The 14,854-nt window shown below is 37.8% G+C and overlaps 1 protein-coding gene across 3 annotated transcripts in view; it reads left to right on the top strand.

The window, feature by feature from the left end:
• The window catches only part of Cep120 (centrosomal protein 120), a 70,357-nt gene extending 66,943 nt beyond the window's left edge, over nt 1-3,414 (top strand). For 2 of the 3 annotated variants that reach the window (XM_090340081.1, XM_090340080.1), the window contains exon 21: nt 1,678-3,414. In XM_090340081.1, the coding sequence (XP_090196207.1) occupies nt 1,678-1,912 (235 nt within the window). In that variant the 3' untranslated portion in view covers nt 1,913-3,414. The remainder of the gene's footprint in view (nt 1-1,677) is intronic. The other variant, XM_090340084.1, reaches the window with a different exon arrangement.
• Nucleotides 3,415-14,854: the final 11,440 nt, after the last annotated feature.

The following is a 14,854-nucleotide window of genomic DNA, read 5'->3' as shown; positions in this document are numbered from 1 at the left end:
GGAGGTATGACTCCAGTGGTAAGAGTGCCACTAAGCAAGCCAAGAGCTGTGAGACCTTGAGTTCAAATCCCAATGCTAATAAAAAAAAAAACAAAAAAACAAAAAAAACAAGAAGCCAGTGACTCAAACCTTTTCAATACTAACTACTCAGGAGACTGAGAGTTGAGGATCTCAATTCAAATGCAGACTGGGCAGAAAAGGTTTGGAGACTCTTATCATCAGTCTGGCCAGAAAAAAGAATAAAAAGGTAGACTGAAGGTATGTCTAAAGAGATAGGGTGCCAACCAGGAGCAAAAACACTGAGAATTCAAGGTCTTGAGCTCAAGACCAAAAATTAAATAATAAGGCACACAAAACAACTATTCAGAAATGTCTACTCTACTTTCACCTATGCACGTGTACTGCTCAAATTTAGGGAAAATTTGCCTCTATTAGCCAATTAATTTCCCATTGGGTCTCAACATGTAGTGCTTCCAGTAGTTGGGCTCTCTTTCTAGTGTCCTTGAATTGCATTCTTTAGCTTTCCTTCTCTTCATGGTTCAGAGAACCAGCATAGGAAGCCTGCAGTTTGTATGGCAGATGTATGTGTGTTTGTATAGTAATTGCACTTACCATGCACACTTTGGAACCAAGTCTTCCTCCCACTCCCATATACTTTGTGAACATTCACAATGGACTTGTTCTCATTGCTTTGCTGCTCTGAAGACCATCTCAGAGCAGGGCCTTACACCAGTGGTAAGACACAAGTTAATCTATTTTGTAATCAGTTTCTTGATAACTGTTAGCACTAATTTTAATTGTACATCCTAAACTGTAATGTAGTCCATATCCAAGATTTACTCTTGCTTAGTCAGTATACTAAGTATTACTATTACCCTCCATTTTCAAGGCACTATAATTAACATAGTCTGTTGAAATACCCAACTCACAAAGCACCTGATTTTTTTTTGTTTGCCCCTTGAAGCAGGTATTTATGATTTTAGATTTTTACTTTCTGTAAGTAGATATTAGCTCCTTTGTAATGTGGATTTCTCATGATTGGCTATACTACTCCCAGAACTCTTCAGAATAAGTAGTTAACGAATGAATTTAAAGGAAAAAATTATTCAAATGAAGATTTAATTACGACTTAAAGTAACAAGGTAATGAAGTGATGGTATGTCTAATAACGTGTGCTAAGAAGGTATTTACAAGGCAAGCAGGGCATTCACTACGTGCATTATGTACACAGTGTCACTGACTTTTCAGATTATGTACATACTTTCATTTTAACTGAAAAAGAAATGAAATGTTACCGATTTTGGTTTTCTGGAGAAAATTGAAGTCTTCTATCAATTCTAAAATGTCTGAAGATTTTTTAAGCTATTTTTGTTTTGGTTCAGGCAGTCTTTACATAGCTGAGACTAGTCTCTGTCCTCTCACCTCAGCCTCCCCAAGTGCTAAGGTTAAAGCATGTATCACCACACCTAGTTGTTTTCATGTATTCTGAAACTAGAAAAGCTTGTTTTTTAAACTGATTTTAGTAAATTTTAGGACTCTGGCTAGTCAAGTGATACATTGATTTTTGGTTTTTTTTGAAAATATTACTAAAACTTTACCAATGAATCTTCTTAAAAGTGCTGGTCAAACTAAAACTGTATTTGTTGCTTGCTTGAGTGGCACTTGTTGACTTTTCAGATTAAGGCAGCAAGAACAGAAACAGAACCAGGACTCCAGCGAGGTTGCAAGTGGGAGAATGGCCGGTCCCCGTGGCCCGGTGCTGGAGGAAGGTTTGGACGATTACCTGACTCGTCTAATAGAAGAAAGGGATACTCTGATGAGGACGGGTGTGTACAATCATGAGGACCGAATCATAAGTGAACTTGACCGACAGATCAGAGAAGTATTGACTAAAAACAGTGCCAGTAATTAATAACATTTGGAAAATCTCTACAGAGACTGTAGGTCTAAAATTTCATTTTAATATTGTCAGAAGTAGAGAAAATAGATATTTTTAAATGATTCAGTTTTTATAAGGTGGACTTTATACATTACTGTATAGTATTTATTTGATTTCATTTACTTTATGCTACCTCTCCCATGCTGGTTTTGTTTGTGATTGCATTTTATATACTCATTTAAAATGACTTAACAGTGTTTCTCAGTTTAGGTAGCTAACTTTCAAAACAGCTTTTCACTAAATTTATTGTAGAAGAAATGGTCTCAGTCATTTCCAGTTGTAGAGTTTTTTTTTATGTTGAGCCAAGAGTATGTGTTGCACTTTAAAGATGCTGGGTCTCATTCCATTTGATTGTAGATACCATAAAAACTGAGGCCAGCTATTAATGTAGCTGTTTTTGTGTTTTTTTAACTCAATTTTGTGTGACCTGTCTTTTCTTTAACTTATATTATTTACAAATGACAGTGGCAGTGTCCATGCTGGGAAGCCATATAACAGACTGGGTGGCAAATTCATAGTTTAAGTGCAGCTAATTTACGCTTAAGAGCTTTTGAATTGTCAGATTTTCAGTGTACTCGGTAATCTTCTCTGTCATTCTCCTGCTCAAGATTGCAGTGTTTGCTTTTATTTGATTCTAGACTTTTCTTTTCCAGTAAGAGAATACTAACTGTTAGGCCTTCTGTAGTAGACTACGGAAGCAGACACACAAAGGCTTTAGCAGAAAAAAAAAAAACAAAGTGAAACTGAACTGTTTTTTTTCTTTTTTTTTAACTACGTCTAATATTAATGAGTCTTTTGAAGCACATAGGATTACGTCCTTGGATTTCACAGTGCCACATCTGTGTGGAGTTCACAGCTCCTTCCATCGTGTTCTGCCGAGCTGGGGTTTGTTTTCAGCAGTACATTGCATACTTTACACAGCACTGAAAGAGGTTACTAGTGAATTCTCAGATTACTTAAGTCTGTACTTTAGGAAGTATTACTGCTATCTACCACTGACTTTAATAAAAGCAGAATAGATTATCTGGTAATGCTAAATTAATTTTCTATTACTCCAACAAAGTATATTTATTTGGGAATCTAAAGCCCTATCCTATTGTATATGTTTTTTCCCCTTTATTAACAAAGTTTAGTTTTCTAAAAATACAATAACAGAAGTTATTGAATGAGAGGATAATGAATCAGTTAATCATAGCAGGAATTTGAAATATGAATTATGGTTCGATACTTTCTCTCGTTGATTTTGTGCTAAATGAATGGAACAAAAGTGTTCTTTTTGTTGGACTCTGATGCCTATAATGTTCCAAACACTAGAGGGGGCCTTAGATTTAAAGAAACAGAAAGGACTTTTCTAAAATATTTGTGTGGTTTATTGTACCTTCTGGAAAGCTGTCTCTGTCTGTTGTAACTTAACAAATAAAATCATAATTGTATGCATACTTCAGTTTGTAGTCTTATTTTTGTTCACAAATAAAGTGGACAAAGTATTTGGCTCTTCCTTTTCAAGTCACTGTATTTTTGTTTATCTCATGCTTACATGTATAAAAGGTTTGTAAAAACTGAGTGTGAAATTTTAGCAATCTTATATAGTCCTCCAGCAACAGCCATACCATAAGTGGCCTTTTATGTATTTATGCTGATTGCTTTGCCAAGTTGTTATATGATGCCAGCACATTAACAAGTCTAACCACACTGCATGAGTGTATGAATACTACATGTAATAGGAGACCTTTTATCACCTATTTTAAGATGAAATAAAATTTACCCTTTCAATTTCATAAAGTGCAGTTTCCACATCTAAGGCTGGCATGCATGGCGTGAGAGGTGGGTCTGCTGAGTCTACCTAACACTACGTCCACAGAAATACAGAGTTCCTTTATAAGGATAGCCCCATTGTTTCTATCTGAATGGAGTTCTGGCTACTTCAAGCAAATGTAGGCATTGGAGTGTGATTTAAGGGTACTGTGACCTCTGCCCAGAGTGAATGGGAGGCAGCCAATCAGAGACGATTTTCTCCTCCACATAGTGTTCAGAGTCCAGACATCTCCCCACCTTGCCCTCAGTATGGCCACTTCACAACAGCCTGCCCTGGTTGGTGGAAGTCTGAAGGGAGGGTCCTCTGGTCCACTGATGTAATTGATACAGCTTTTCTTTTCCTTTTTCTTTCTTTCTTTTTCTTTGTCCGTTGTGGGCGCTGTCCCTGAGCCCTTCAGCTCAAGGCTAGTGCTCTACCCCTTGAGCCTCGTCCCACTTCTGGTTTTCTGGTGGTTAATTGGAGGTAAGAGTCTCACAGACTTTTTTTTGTGCCTGGACTGGCTTTGAACCACGATCCTCAGATCTCAGCCTCCTGAGTAGCTAGAATTATAGGCGTGAGCCACTGCACCTGGCTTGATAGACCATTTATCCCTGTAAATTTGCCCATATTAAAAATCCCAGGTGGGCCGGTAGTTTGGCCTAGTGGTTGAAGTGCTTGCCTAGCATGCATGAAGACCTGGGTTCGATTCCTTGGTACCACATACATAGAAAAAAGCCGGAAGTGGTGCTGAGGCTCAAGTGGTAGAGCACTAGCCTTGAGAAAGTCAAGGACAGTGCTCAGGCCCTGAGCTCAAGCCGAGGACTGGCAAAAAAATAAATAAATAAAAATAAAAAAAAATCCCAGGTTTCTTGATATATAAGGCCATATAGTATGAAGCTAATTGAAAGGACCTCCAGGATACTGAAACAAAAGCCATATAATGAATGATTGTTGTCCTTAATGTACTGTGTTATCTTTCATCTCCTTTGCTGTCTCTTGGGTATCTCATATTGTTACAGTATCTCACTTTGTTATCTGATATATTGAATTTATTTGTATTTGGTTAATGGAAATTTGATAGGGAAGGGGGGAAAACCAAGATGGGGGGGTGGTGGGTGGGGGGGAGGGTGATGGGTACCAAGACATATGAAAGGGTATCAATGTATGTGAATTAATGCACCTTCTGTCTGGCAAATATCATGTAACCCTTTTATTAATTACAATAAAAAATTATAAATTTAAAAAAAATCCCAGGTTTCATAATTAAATTTTAAAGGTATTAAAATGCTGTTTTTTTCTGACAGTTTCTATAGTATGTAACATAGTTTCAGTTAAATAACAAACATCCAGAAGGCCAATGTAGGAGCATAACTTTTATCATAAGAATAGGTTCAACTGTTCTTATGTCTAACATGTCCTAGACAAAATAATCAGTGAAAAGTAGGTAATATTCTTCTGTAATATGTTTGCCCAATCCTGATGTTAAAAAATGGATACAAGGCTTATGTCACACCATTAGTAGCAGTCACATGCTTTTTCGTGTCTTTATTTTCAGAAGCATATTAAGCAGAACATGCGTACATCCTGTGAGGCATAGACCAGATCTGTTTCCTTCTCTACCATAATGGCATGCAGATGGTCCCTTGGCATATATGGGGAGTTGGCTACAGAACATCTAATGATACCAGATCCACAATGTTCAAGTTCTTGAGATAAAATGGTGTCAGTTTTAAAATTAACATAGTCCAACTATGGATGCAAATTTGAGGTTTTTTTCAGGAGATGACTTATTTTCCTAAATGAGATCTTTTTTGTTGTTCATAGTAGGTAATTCTATTGTCCATTGTTGATGCTGTTAACTGATGAAGTGATTTCTGTGGGAAGGTTGAATGGCTTTGAATTATGATCTGAAAATTTAAATCCATCTTTGGTATTTGTTTTGTGATAATTACTGCATTAACCAAGGAGCTTAGGCCTAACTGTCATTTTTCTACCTGTTCTAGATTTGGCCATGTGAGCCTTTTCTAGCCTGTGAGCCTTTGGGTCTCATGACTTATGAAACTAAGAATGTATTGGTCTGAATAGCATTGTATTTTCTTTAGAAATGTTTTTACAGATGTAGACCTTTTGGGCATGAAGTTCAAGTGGAAACTTAGATGTTTAGCATTCAGATTGAACAGGGTTGAGATCTGTTCAGGAAGATTATAGATAAAAAATTTACTGATTCATTAATGTACAGCTTTTCAAAAAATTTAATTTTATAATTAAGGTTGGAAGAATGTTAAATCTATCATTCAGAATGGAAGAAACCTAAAATAGGACACATTTGTAATTTCTCTTAGAAACACTTGACCCACAATATGTAGACTACCCTCCACAAAAGTATAATCTCGTTCTACTAGGTCAATTAGGGATTTATGCATTCAAAAATATATCTATGGGCCAGGAGTGTAGCCTAGTGGCAGAGTGCTTGCCTGCCATGCACAAAGCCTGGGTTCGATTTGATATCAGATACACAGAAAAGGCTGGAAGTGGTGCTGTAGCTCAAGTGGTAGAGCACTAGCCTTCAGAAAGTTCAAGGACAATGCCCAGGACTGGCATGCATATATGTATATATATGCACATACACATAGATCCATATTATGTATCTATATGTGGGTATTACTGCATACATTGCAGTGTATAAATTATGTTCTTTTATGATACCTTAGAGATTTACATTCATTTTTGTTTACTAGTAAGTTGTGAAAGTAGTCAGGCATCAGTAGCTCACACGTTTAATCTTAGCCCCTCAGGAGCCTGAGATCTGAGAATGCCAGCCCAGGTAGGGAAGTCTATGTGATTCTTTTTTTTTTCATATATTTTTTATTGTAATTAATGGAAGGGTTACATGATATTTGCCAGATAGAAGGTGCATTACTTCACATACATTGATACCCTTTCTCATGTCTTGGTCCCCATTTCCCTCACCCTCACCCCACTCCTCATCTTGTTTTCCCCCGTTCCCTATCCAATTTCAGATAACCAAATACAAATATAACTGATAAATCAGGTAAAGTGAGAAACTGTAACAATATGAGATAACCAAGGGACAGCAAAAGAGATGAAAGATAACATAGTAAATTAAGGACAACAATCATTCATTACATGGCTTTTGTTTCTATATCCTAGAGGTCCTTTCATTTAGCGTCATATCATATGGCCTTATGTATCAAGGTTTTGCTCTATTACAAATCTCTGCTAGGAGAGCCCAAGGTTTCTACTGATTATGACAAATGAGGGAAACCATTGAGCCTAAGTTCCTTTGAGTCTTAATATGATTTTTTCTAAGTCTTTCCATTTCCTTACGAATAGGGCGATGTCGTTCTTTCTGACAGCAGCATAGAATTCCATTGTGTACAAATACCACATCTTGTTGATCCATTCATCGACTGAGGGACATTGAGGTTGGTTCCATATCTTTCTATGGTAAATAGTGCTGCAATGAACATTGTTGTGCTGGTGGATTTAGTATGCCCTGTTTCTTGATCCTGGCCATTCTAACTGGAGTGAGGTGGAATCTTAGAGTTGTTTTGATTTGCATTTCTTTTATGACCAGAGATGTTGAGCATTTCTTCATGTGTCTATAGGCCATTTTTGTTTCTTCTTCAGGGAAGACTCTCTTTAAGTCTTTGGCCCATCTTTTAATGGGATGGTTGTTATTTGGAGATTAGTTTTGGATTGAATCAATTTTTTGAGCTGTTGATATATTTTAGATATGAGGCTTTTGTTGTATGGTTGGTGAAGATCTTCTCCCACTCTGTAGGCTTCCTAATTAGTTTACTAGCTATGTGTATTGCCATACAAAAGCTCTGCAGTTTAATGCAGTCCCACTTATCCAGCCTTTCTCTGATTTGAAAGGATCTCTAGGATATAGAAACATAAACCATATAATGAATGATTGTTGTTCTTAAGGTACTATGTTATCTCTCATATCTTTTGCTGTCCCTTGGTTATCTCATATTGTTACAGTATCTCACTTTGTTACCTGATATATCTGTATATATTTGTATTTGGTTATTTGAAATTGGATAGGGAACAGGGGAAATCAAGATGAGGGGTAGGGGTGGGAGGGAGGGAAATGGGGACCAAGACATGTGAAAGGGTGTCAATGTATGGGAATTAATGCACCTTCTATCTGGTGAATATAAAGTAACCCTTCTATTAATTACAATAAAAATATATGGAAAAAAACTGTGCCCACAATTGGTGTGCCCTCTGAGATCAAGGACCATCACCCCTTCCCATGGGGAGTCATCCTGCAGGGCTCAGAAGAAAACAGACAGCCAGGTTGAATGTGGATCAAGAGAAAGAAGGCCATGTAGTATGAAGCTAATTGAAAGGACCTCCAGGATATTGAAACAAAAGCCATATAACGAATGATTGTTGTCCTTAATGTACTATGTTATCTCTCATCTCTCTTGCTGTCCCTTGGGTATCTCATATTGTTATAGTTATCTGATATATTTGTTATCTGATATATTGGATTTATTTGTATTTGGTTATTTGAAATTGGATAGGGAAGGGGGGAAAAACCAAGACGGGGCGGGGGGAAGGTAATGGGGACCAAGACATGTGAAAGGGTATCAATGTATGTGAATTAATGCACCCTGTATCTGGCAAATATCATGTGACCCTTTTATTAATTACAATAAAAATATTTTAAAAAAGATAAAATAAAAAACCTTTTTGTAATCAAAAGTAAGGAATCAATGAAATAGTATGTGCACATTTTTCCTTCTTATGCTTTGCCTAATGTCAGTTGTAGAATAGACAAAAAGTTTCAATTCCAGCATTATTATTACAATCTCTTATGCATGTTACTCATTTATGTCAAAAAGAGACATCACATCCAGTAAGAGTATTGGATACGAAATTTGATATCATAACTGTGACCAGAGAAGAAAGTTTGGGCATATACTCTATCAGATTAGAGGCTCGTCATATGGAAACTGCTGAAGTAGAGTTTAAGACACACTGACCAGTGCTCCTGGAAGTGCTTGGCTATCATCAAAACTATCTTTTTTGTTTTGCTTTTTGTTTTTTTTTATTGTAATGTATAGAGGATTTGCAATCATAATAATGAAAAATAGAGTTTGTGATTCATGACAAAAGTTGTTGGAGGAGCAAGAAATAGTTTTGTTGTGTGTATGTGTGTGTGTATGTGTGCACGCCAGTTCTGGGGCTGTAACTTAGGGCTGCTGTGCAATCCCTTTTTTGCTCAAGGATAGTGCTCTACCACTTTAACCATAGCTCTTCTGGCTTTTGGGGGGGGGCACATTCCTGGCTTAAACTCAGGACCTGAGCACTGTCCTTGGGCTTTCTCAAGGCTAGCACGCTACCACTTGAGCCCTAGCACCACTTCCAGCTTTTTCTATGTATATGGTACCAAAGAATAAAACCCTCATCTTCGTGCATGCTAGGCAAGAACTCTACCATTAGGCCACACTCTTAGCCTTCTTGTGGCTTTTTAGTGGTTAATTGGGATAATCTTTTGGGGTTGATTTCACATGGTGGCTTCAAACTATTGTCCTCAGAGCTCAACCTCCTAAGTAGCTAGGGTTACAGGTGTGAACCACTAGCAAATAGAGGGTTTTTAAAAAATAATAATTGAAGTTAATTTCCAACTGTAAAAAAAATATAGCATATATCTATATCTATAAAATAGAATGAGGAGGTATTCAAAACATCATTACAGAAATCCAGTAACTACAAAGAAAGGCAAAAGGGAAGAGCTAAGAAAGAAAGAAAAAAATAATTAGTTCTTTCTTGACAGTAATTATTTTAAAGCCCCTAATTTAAAAAAAAAAAAAAGACTAGTGGGGCAGTAAAGTGGCTGTTGAGCACTTCCAACCATGCACAAAGCCTAGGTTTAATTCCTATCACTACTTTAAAATAAGACAAAAGGGGCCGGGAGTTTGGCCTAGTGGTAGAGTGCTTGCCTAGCATGCACTAAGACCTGGTTTGATTCCTTGGTACCACATAAAAAAAAAAAAAAAAAAAGCCAGAAGTAGTGCTATGGCTCAAGCTTTGAGTTCTAGCTTTGAGAAAAACCCAAGGACAGTGTTTAGGCCCTGAGCGCAAGCCCAGGACTGGCAAAATAAATAATAAATAAGACAAAAGCATGTTCCCAGCTTCCTAATTTTCTAGAAAATAAGGAATCAGAAAAAGACCCATATCTACAAAAGGGAAGATTTATATAATTAAAGCATGAGCAAAATAAAAATAAGGCAATGAAAAATATGTGAAAGAAGTTTGTTTTTTGAGAAGATTGACAAAATAGTCGATCCTTAGCCAGATTGTCTAAGGAAAGACAGCTAACCTAACCAAAATCAGAAATGAAAGTGAAGATACTAATAGTGCTTTTACAGATACAGAGAGAATTATAACTACTATAGACCATTTTATGCCCAAATGTTGGTTAACATCGGATGAAATGGATCAAGTCCTAAAAACACACAGATTACCAAGACTGAGTCATGAATAGAAAAATCTAAAAAGATCTACTAGTAAAGAGGCTCAACCAGTAATGAAAAACATCCCTCCAAAGAAAAACCCCAAGTGCCAGATGGCTTCACTTGTGAATCGTAGAAAGTATTGTTTTTTTCAAGTGAACTGTAATTCTCTTGAAACGTAATAATTGAACATGGAAAACTTTCAAATGCATTTCATGAGACAGCACTAAGCTAATCCCAAAGTCAGGAAAAGCCACTGTCAGAAAACTATAAATGACGAATACGTATGTATGCACATGTCCTAAGTTTAATTCAACAGCACACTGGAAAAATTACACAAGACCGAGTGGGATTGGTTCCTGGAATCCAGAGATGAATCACCATGCAAACAAAAAAATCAACAAACAAAAGCAATCATTAATGAGTAAACAAACCCTGCAAAATGATCTCAATTGATACAGAATAAAAGCATTACTCCAAATTGAACGCCATTTTTATGATTTAAACCCAACCAAAACATAAAAGATCTCCAAATGAAAACTAAAGGAATCTGAAGAAGAAACTAATAAAGTCTGTTGTCATGGATGGAAAGAATATTGTTAAGCTGTCAATGCTACTAAAAGTAATGGACAATTTCAGTTCAGTACACATCAAAACAAAACTTTTCTTGAGAGCGTACCTCTCAAGAAAATTCTGTTACACGGGGCCGGGAGAAAGGCCTAGTGGTAAAGTGCTTCCCTAGTATGTACAAAGCCCTGAGTTCGACTCCTTGGTACCACATACACAGAAAACGCTGGAAGAGGTGGCTCAAGTGGTAGAGCGCTAGCCTTGAGAAAACCCCTGGACAGTGTCCAGGACCTGAGTTCAAGTCCCAGGACTGGAAAAAAAATTTATGTGATATTTCAAAGATCTTCTAGTACCTTTGTACTGCCATAATAAAACAACTAAGGCTGAATAATAAACCTATCGCAGCTCTGGGAAGTAAGTCCAAAGTCAGGGCTCTGTTAGATTGGTGTCCAGAGCAGTGAAAGCAGCTCTCTGCTCCCAAGATGGCTCACTGTTGCTGCCCTCAGACATAACCACCATTGTGATCTCACATGACAGAAAAGATGAAGACACAAGCATGCTCTTTCCAACTCTGATCATAATCATTCATTTAACAATCTCCCCAAGACTACCCCTTTGTTGCTGTGGGGACAGGCTCAGTGTAAGCTTTCAGGAGATAAAATTCAAACCATAGAAAGCTATGAGCAGCTAAAATAATCCCAAGGAAAGTAAAAGAACTTATAATTCTGATGTCAAAACTTACTGTAAAGCCACAGTAATTTTTTAAAAAGTGTGGTATAAAGTCAGACATAGATAGAGACCAATGGAAGTGAGTGCAGAGCCCAGCAATAAACTTCAATAAGGTTTATTTGGTTTCACTAAGACCATTCAATGCAAAAAGACTTATCCTTTCCACAAAGGATGCTGAGAAAACTGGACATCTACATGGAAAAGAAAGAGTGTGGACCCGTATCTAACACCATCCACATACATGCGTCCACATCCACCATACATGCATCCACTGGGCACTGCTGGCTCACACCTGTACTCCTAGCTACTTTAGGACGCTGAGATCTGAAGATGGGTAGTACAAAGTCAACATGATCTGCAAAATGTCAGAAGTAGAGACATCGTTTACATGGTAGAGCATCAGAGCATCAGTCTTGAAGCAAACAGCTTAGCAACAGTGCTATGCCCTTAGTTTAAAGCCTTGTCCTAGCACAAAAGAAAAGAGAAGAAGGAGGAGGAGGAATAGAAGGAGAATATGAAAGCATGCATTGCAAATACTTAGGAAAATGGACAGAAAGGACAATGAAAGGGTCATCAGATGGTGTACAACTGTATTTTTATGTCTTAAAAATAGGAAATTAATATTATTAATAATAATAATAAAAAAAAATATTGGGATTGGAGGCGTGGCTCAGGTTGTAGCACACCAGCCAATGAACAACAGCAAGTGTCAGATACCAAGTGTGAGTCCTGGTCTCAGGAAAATAAATAATACTAAAATGTCAAAACTTGTGAAAAAAAAAACTAGTGGTGTTTGGAAGTTTTAAAATATTTTAAGTTATAAATTACAATATTTCATATTAAACAACAAAATCCACCATCAACAAAATGGGTGTCAGACATGCTCAGTTTCTTCACCATCTCCTTGATGTGTTAAGGTGTAGAAATGGCCACAGGTGGTCCTTCGTCTCACTGTCTCTGAACTTGTCAGGTAAGGCCTCATTACAGTCTGTGTTTTCTCATGGGGGTAGCTGTCACAGGATCTTTGTCAGTCCTGATTCTCAGATGGTTGCAAAGTGACAACAGGAAAGAAGAGTCCACAGCTTTAAAATGGACTGTGGGATGTCCATCTTTTCTCCTGCTTTTAGTCAGCAAAAGCAGCTTTTACGTACCTGTTATACTACCATGACAGTACATGTAAAACACGGGTCTTGAATTCAGGGCCAGGGCAACTGTTCCTGAGCTCTTTTGCTAAAGGCTGGCATTCTTTGAGCCACAGAGTCACTTCTGGTTTTCTAGTCCTTAGTTGGAGATACGAATCTCATGGATTTTCCTGCCTGCGCTGGCTTTGAATGGTGATCCTCAGATCTCAGCCTCCTGAGTTGCAAGGATTACCACAGGCATGAGCCACCAGAGCCAGGGTGTCACTCAAAACTTAACCAATCAAGTAATTGCTTTGCTTTGCTTCTCCATTGCCTTATAAAACCCTGCCCCTCTGACCCTTCCAGCTACTTGTGGTGTTGGCAGTGCTACCAGATTATTCATGAATCATTGTTAGCTCAAATCACTCTTCAAAGCTATGAGATGCCTCCCCCTACCCCCTACCCTTGCGGATGGCTCTGAATAGATGATTTTGTCAGTGAAGGATGCTAACGAGGTCCTTAGGCTTCCTGATTTCCATGCAAAAATCATAGGTCCTTGAAATTCCCTCCTGAAAAACATTTCAGGGCAGCTCACAAAAAGGAATCTCACATAATGCAGGTTTTAGCAAGGGTTAAAGTAGGGGACATGAAGGAGGAAAAACATTTCCTGCTGCCCACGCAAGAAATAGGAGATAAGGACACCAAATGGCAGCTGTTGTCTATGGCTATCGTTCTTTCTGAGCTGAGGAGGGAGGGGGAATACTGGTGCTCTTGTTACCTGGCAACAACCCCCACCCATTAAAACAAGGGTTCTGGTTGGCTACCAGGGTGCTGCTTATTATTCTAAAATATGGAGAAGTTTGTGCTCCTACCTGGATAATTTAGGAGTCACAGGCTTCCTTTTCTCAGATATACGTCTCTTCTTACTTTCTCTAAGTATTCACAGGTTTTTGCTATTTCAGAGAGTGCAATTTTAGACAGCTAGCCACCTGCAATCTCTCAGGCCTTGTAACTTAGCATTTTAAATGGAGAATTCTTCATTGCTTTTTCAATTGCTTTCTGGTTTTTAAATGTTGAGTGTGGCCTATGTGTATTTGTTAAAAAAAAATAATAATACAAGCTTCTCATCTTCTCAGCAATATCTATTCTGCCTCACTTTGAAATTAAGTTCATATTTTCAGCCGGGAGCAGTGGCCCATGTCTGTCATCCTAGCTACTTAGGCAGCTGAGAGCTGAGGATGGAGGTTCAAAGCTAGCCCAGGCACTAAAGTCTGTGAGACTCTTATCTCCAATTAACCACCAGAAAACTGGAAGTGGCCCTCTGACTTAAGGGGTTGGGCGGAAGACTAAAGACTGAAGAGCCCGGGGACAATGCCCAGGCCCAGAGTTCAAGTCACACAACCAACCAAAAAAATAAATGAAGAAAGAAAAGAAAGAAAGAAAGAAAAGAAATTAAGGCTATACATTCAAAGATTTTGTCTTTACGTATTCCTTTGGATATTTTCTTAACCTATATTACTGAAATCCTTCAAAATGTTAAGTACTTCCTTCGCCCCTCCCCCTACCCCCCCCTTTTTTTTGCCAGTCCTGGGGCTTGAACTTTGTTCAAGGCTAGTGCTCTGCCGCTGGAGCCACAGTATCACTTCTGGCTTTTTTCTGTGTATGTGGTATGAAGGAATCAAACCCAGGGCTTCATGCATGCTAGGCAAGCACTCTACCACTAGGCTATACTCCCTTTCCTTTTGCATTTTCTATACAGTTCCCTGTGTACAGCCATCTAGGGAGTTGTACAGAACCACAGCTTCCCCTCTGCAGTTGCTGTGAGATAGATTCAGGCTCTTCCTGACCAACAAAATAACAAAAAGAAAAGAAAGGCCTATTGAAGGTCAACCAAGCCATAACTATTCCAATAGAAATAACAGTTGATTCACCAAACATCATGCCACAGGCCAAAATAAATAGCACCAAGGAAAGATTTTTTTTTCTTTTTTCTTTTTTTTTAACTGAAATAAAACCACCTTAGGTGCTGAGCGTCTTTGAAAACATGAAGGAAAGGGAATATTCCCTGAAGGTAAGGATTGATGGATTTAATTTCTTTAAGTCAAGAAATAACATAAATAAAACTAAAATGAAAATAACAAACTAGAGGAAAATATTTGCAACATGTGTGACAGATTGATGTCTTTATTATATAAGTAAATAATAAGCT

Source organism: Megascapheus bottae, chromosome 10 (genome assembly GCF_031878675.1).
Source record: "Megascapheus bottae isolate mThoBot1 chromosome 10, mThoBot2.hap1, whole genome shotgun sequence".
NCBI classification, from domain to species: Eukaryota; Metazoa; Chordata; class Mammalia; order Rodentia; family Geomyidae; genus Megascapheus; species Megascapheus bottae.
The sequence above is the reverse complement of the archived record's forward strand: the minus strand, read 5'-3'. Positions and strand labels throughout refer to the sequence as shown.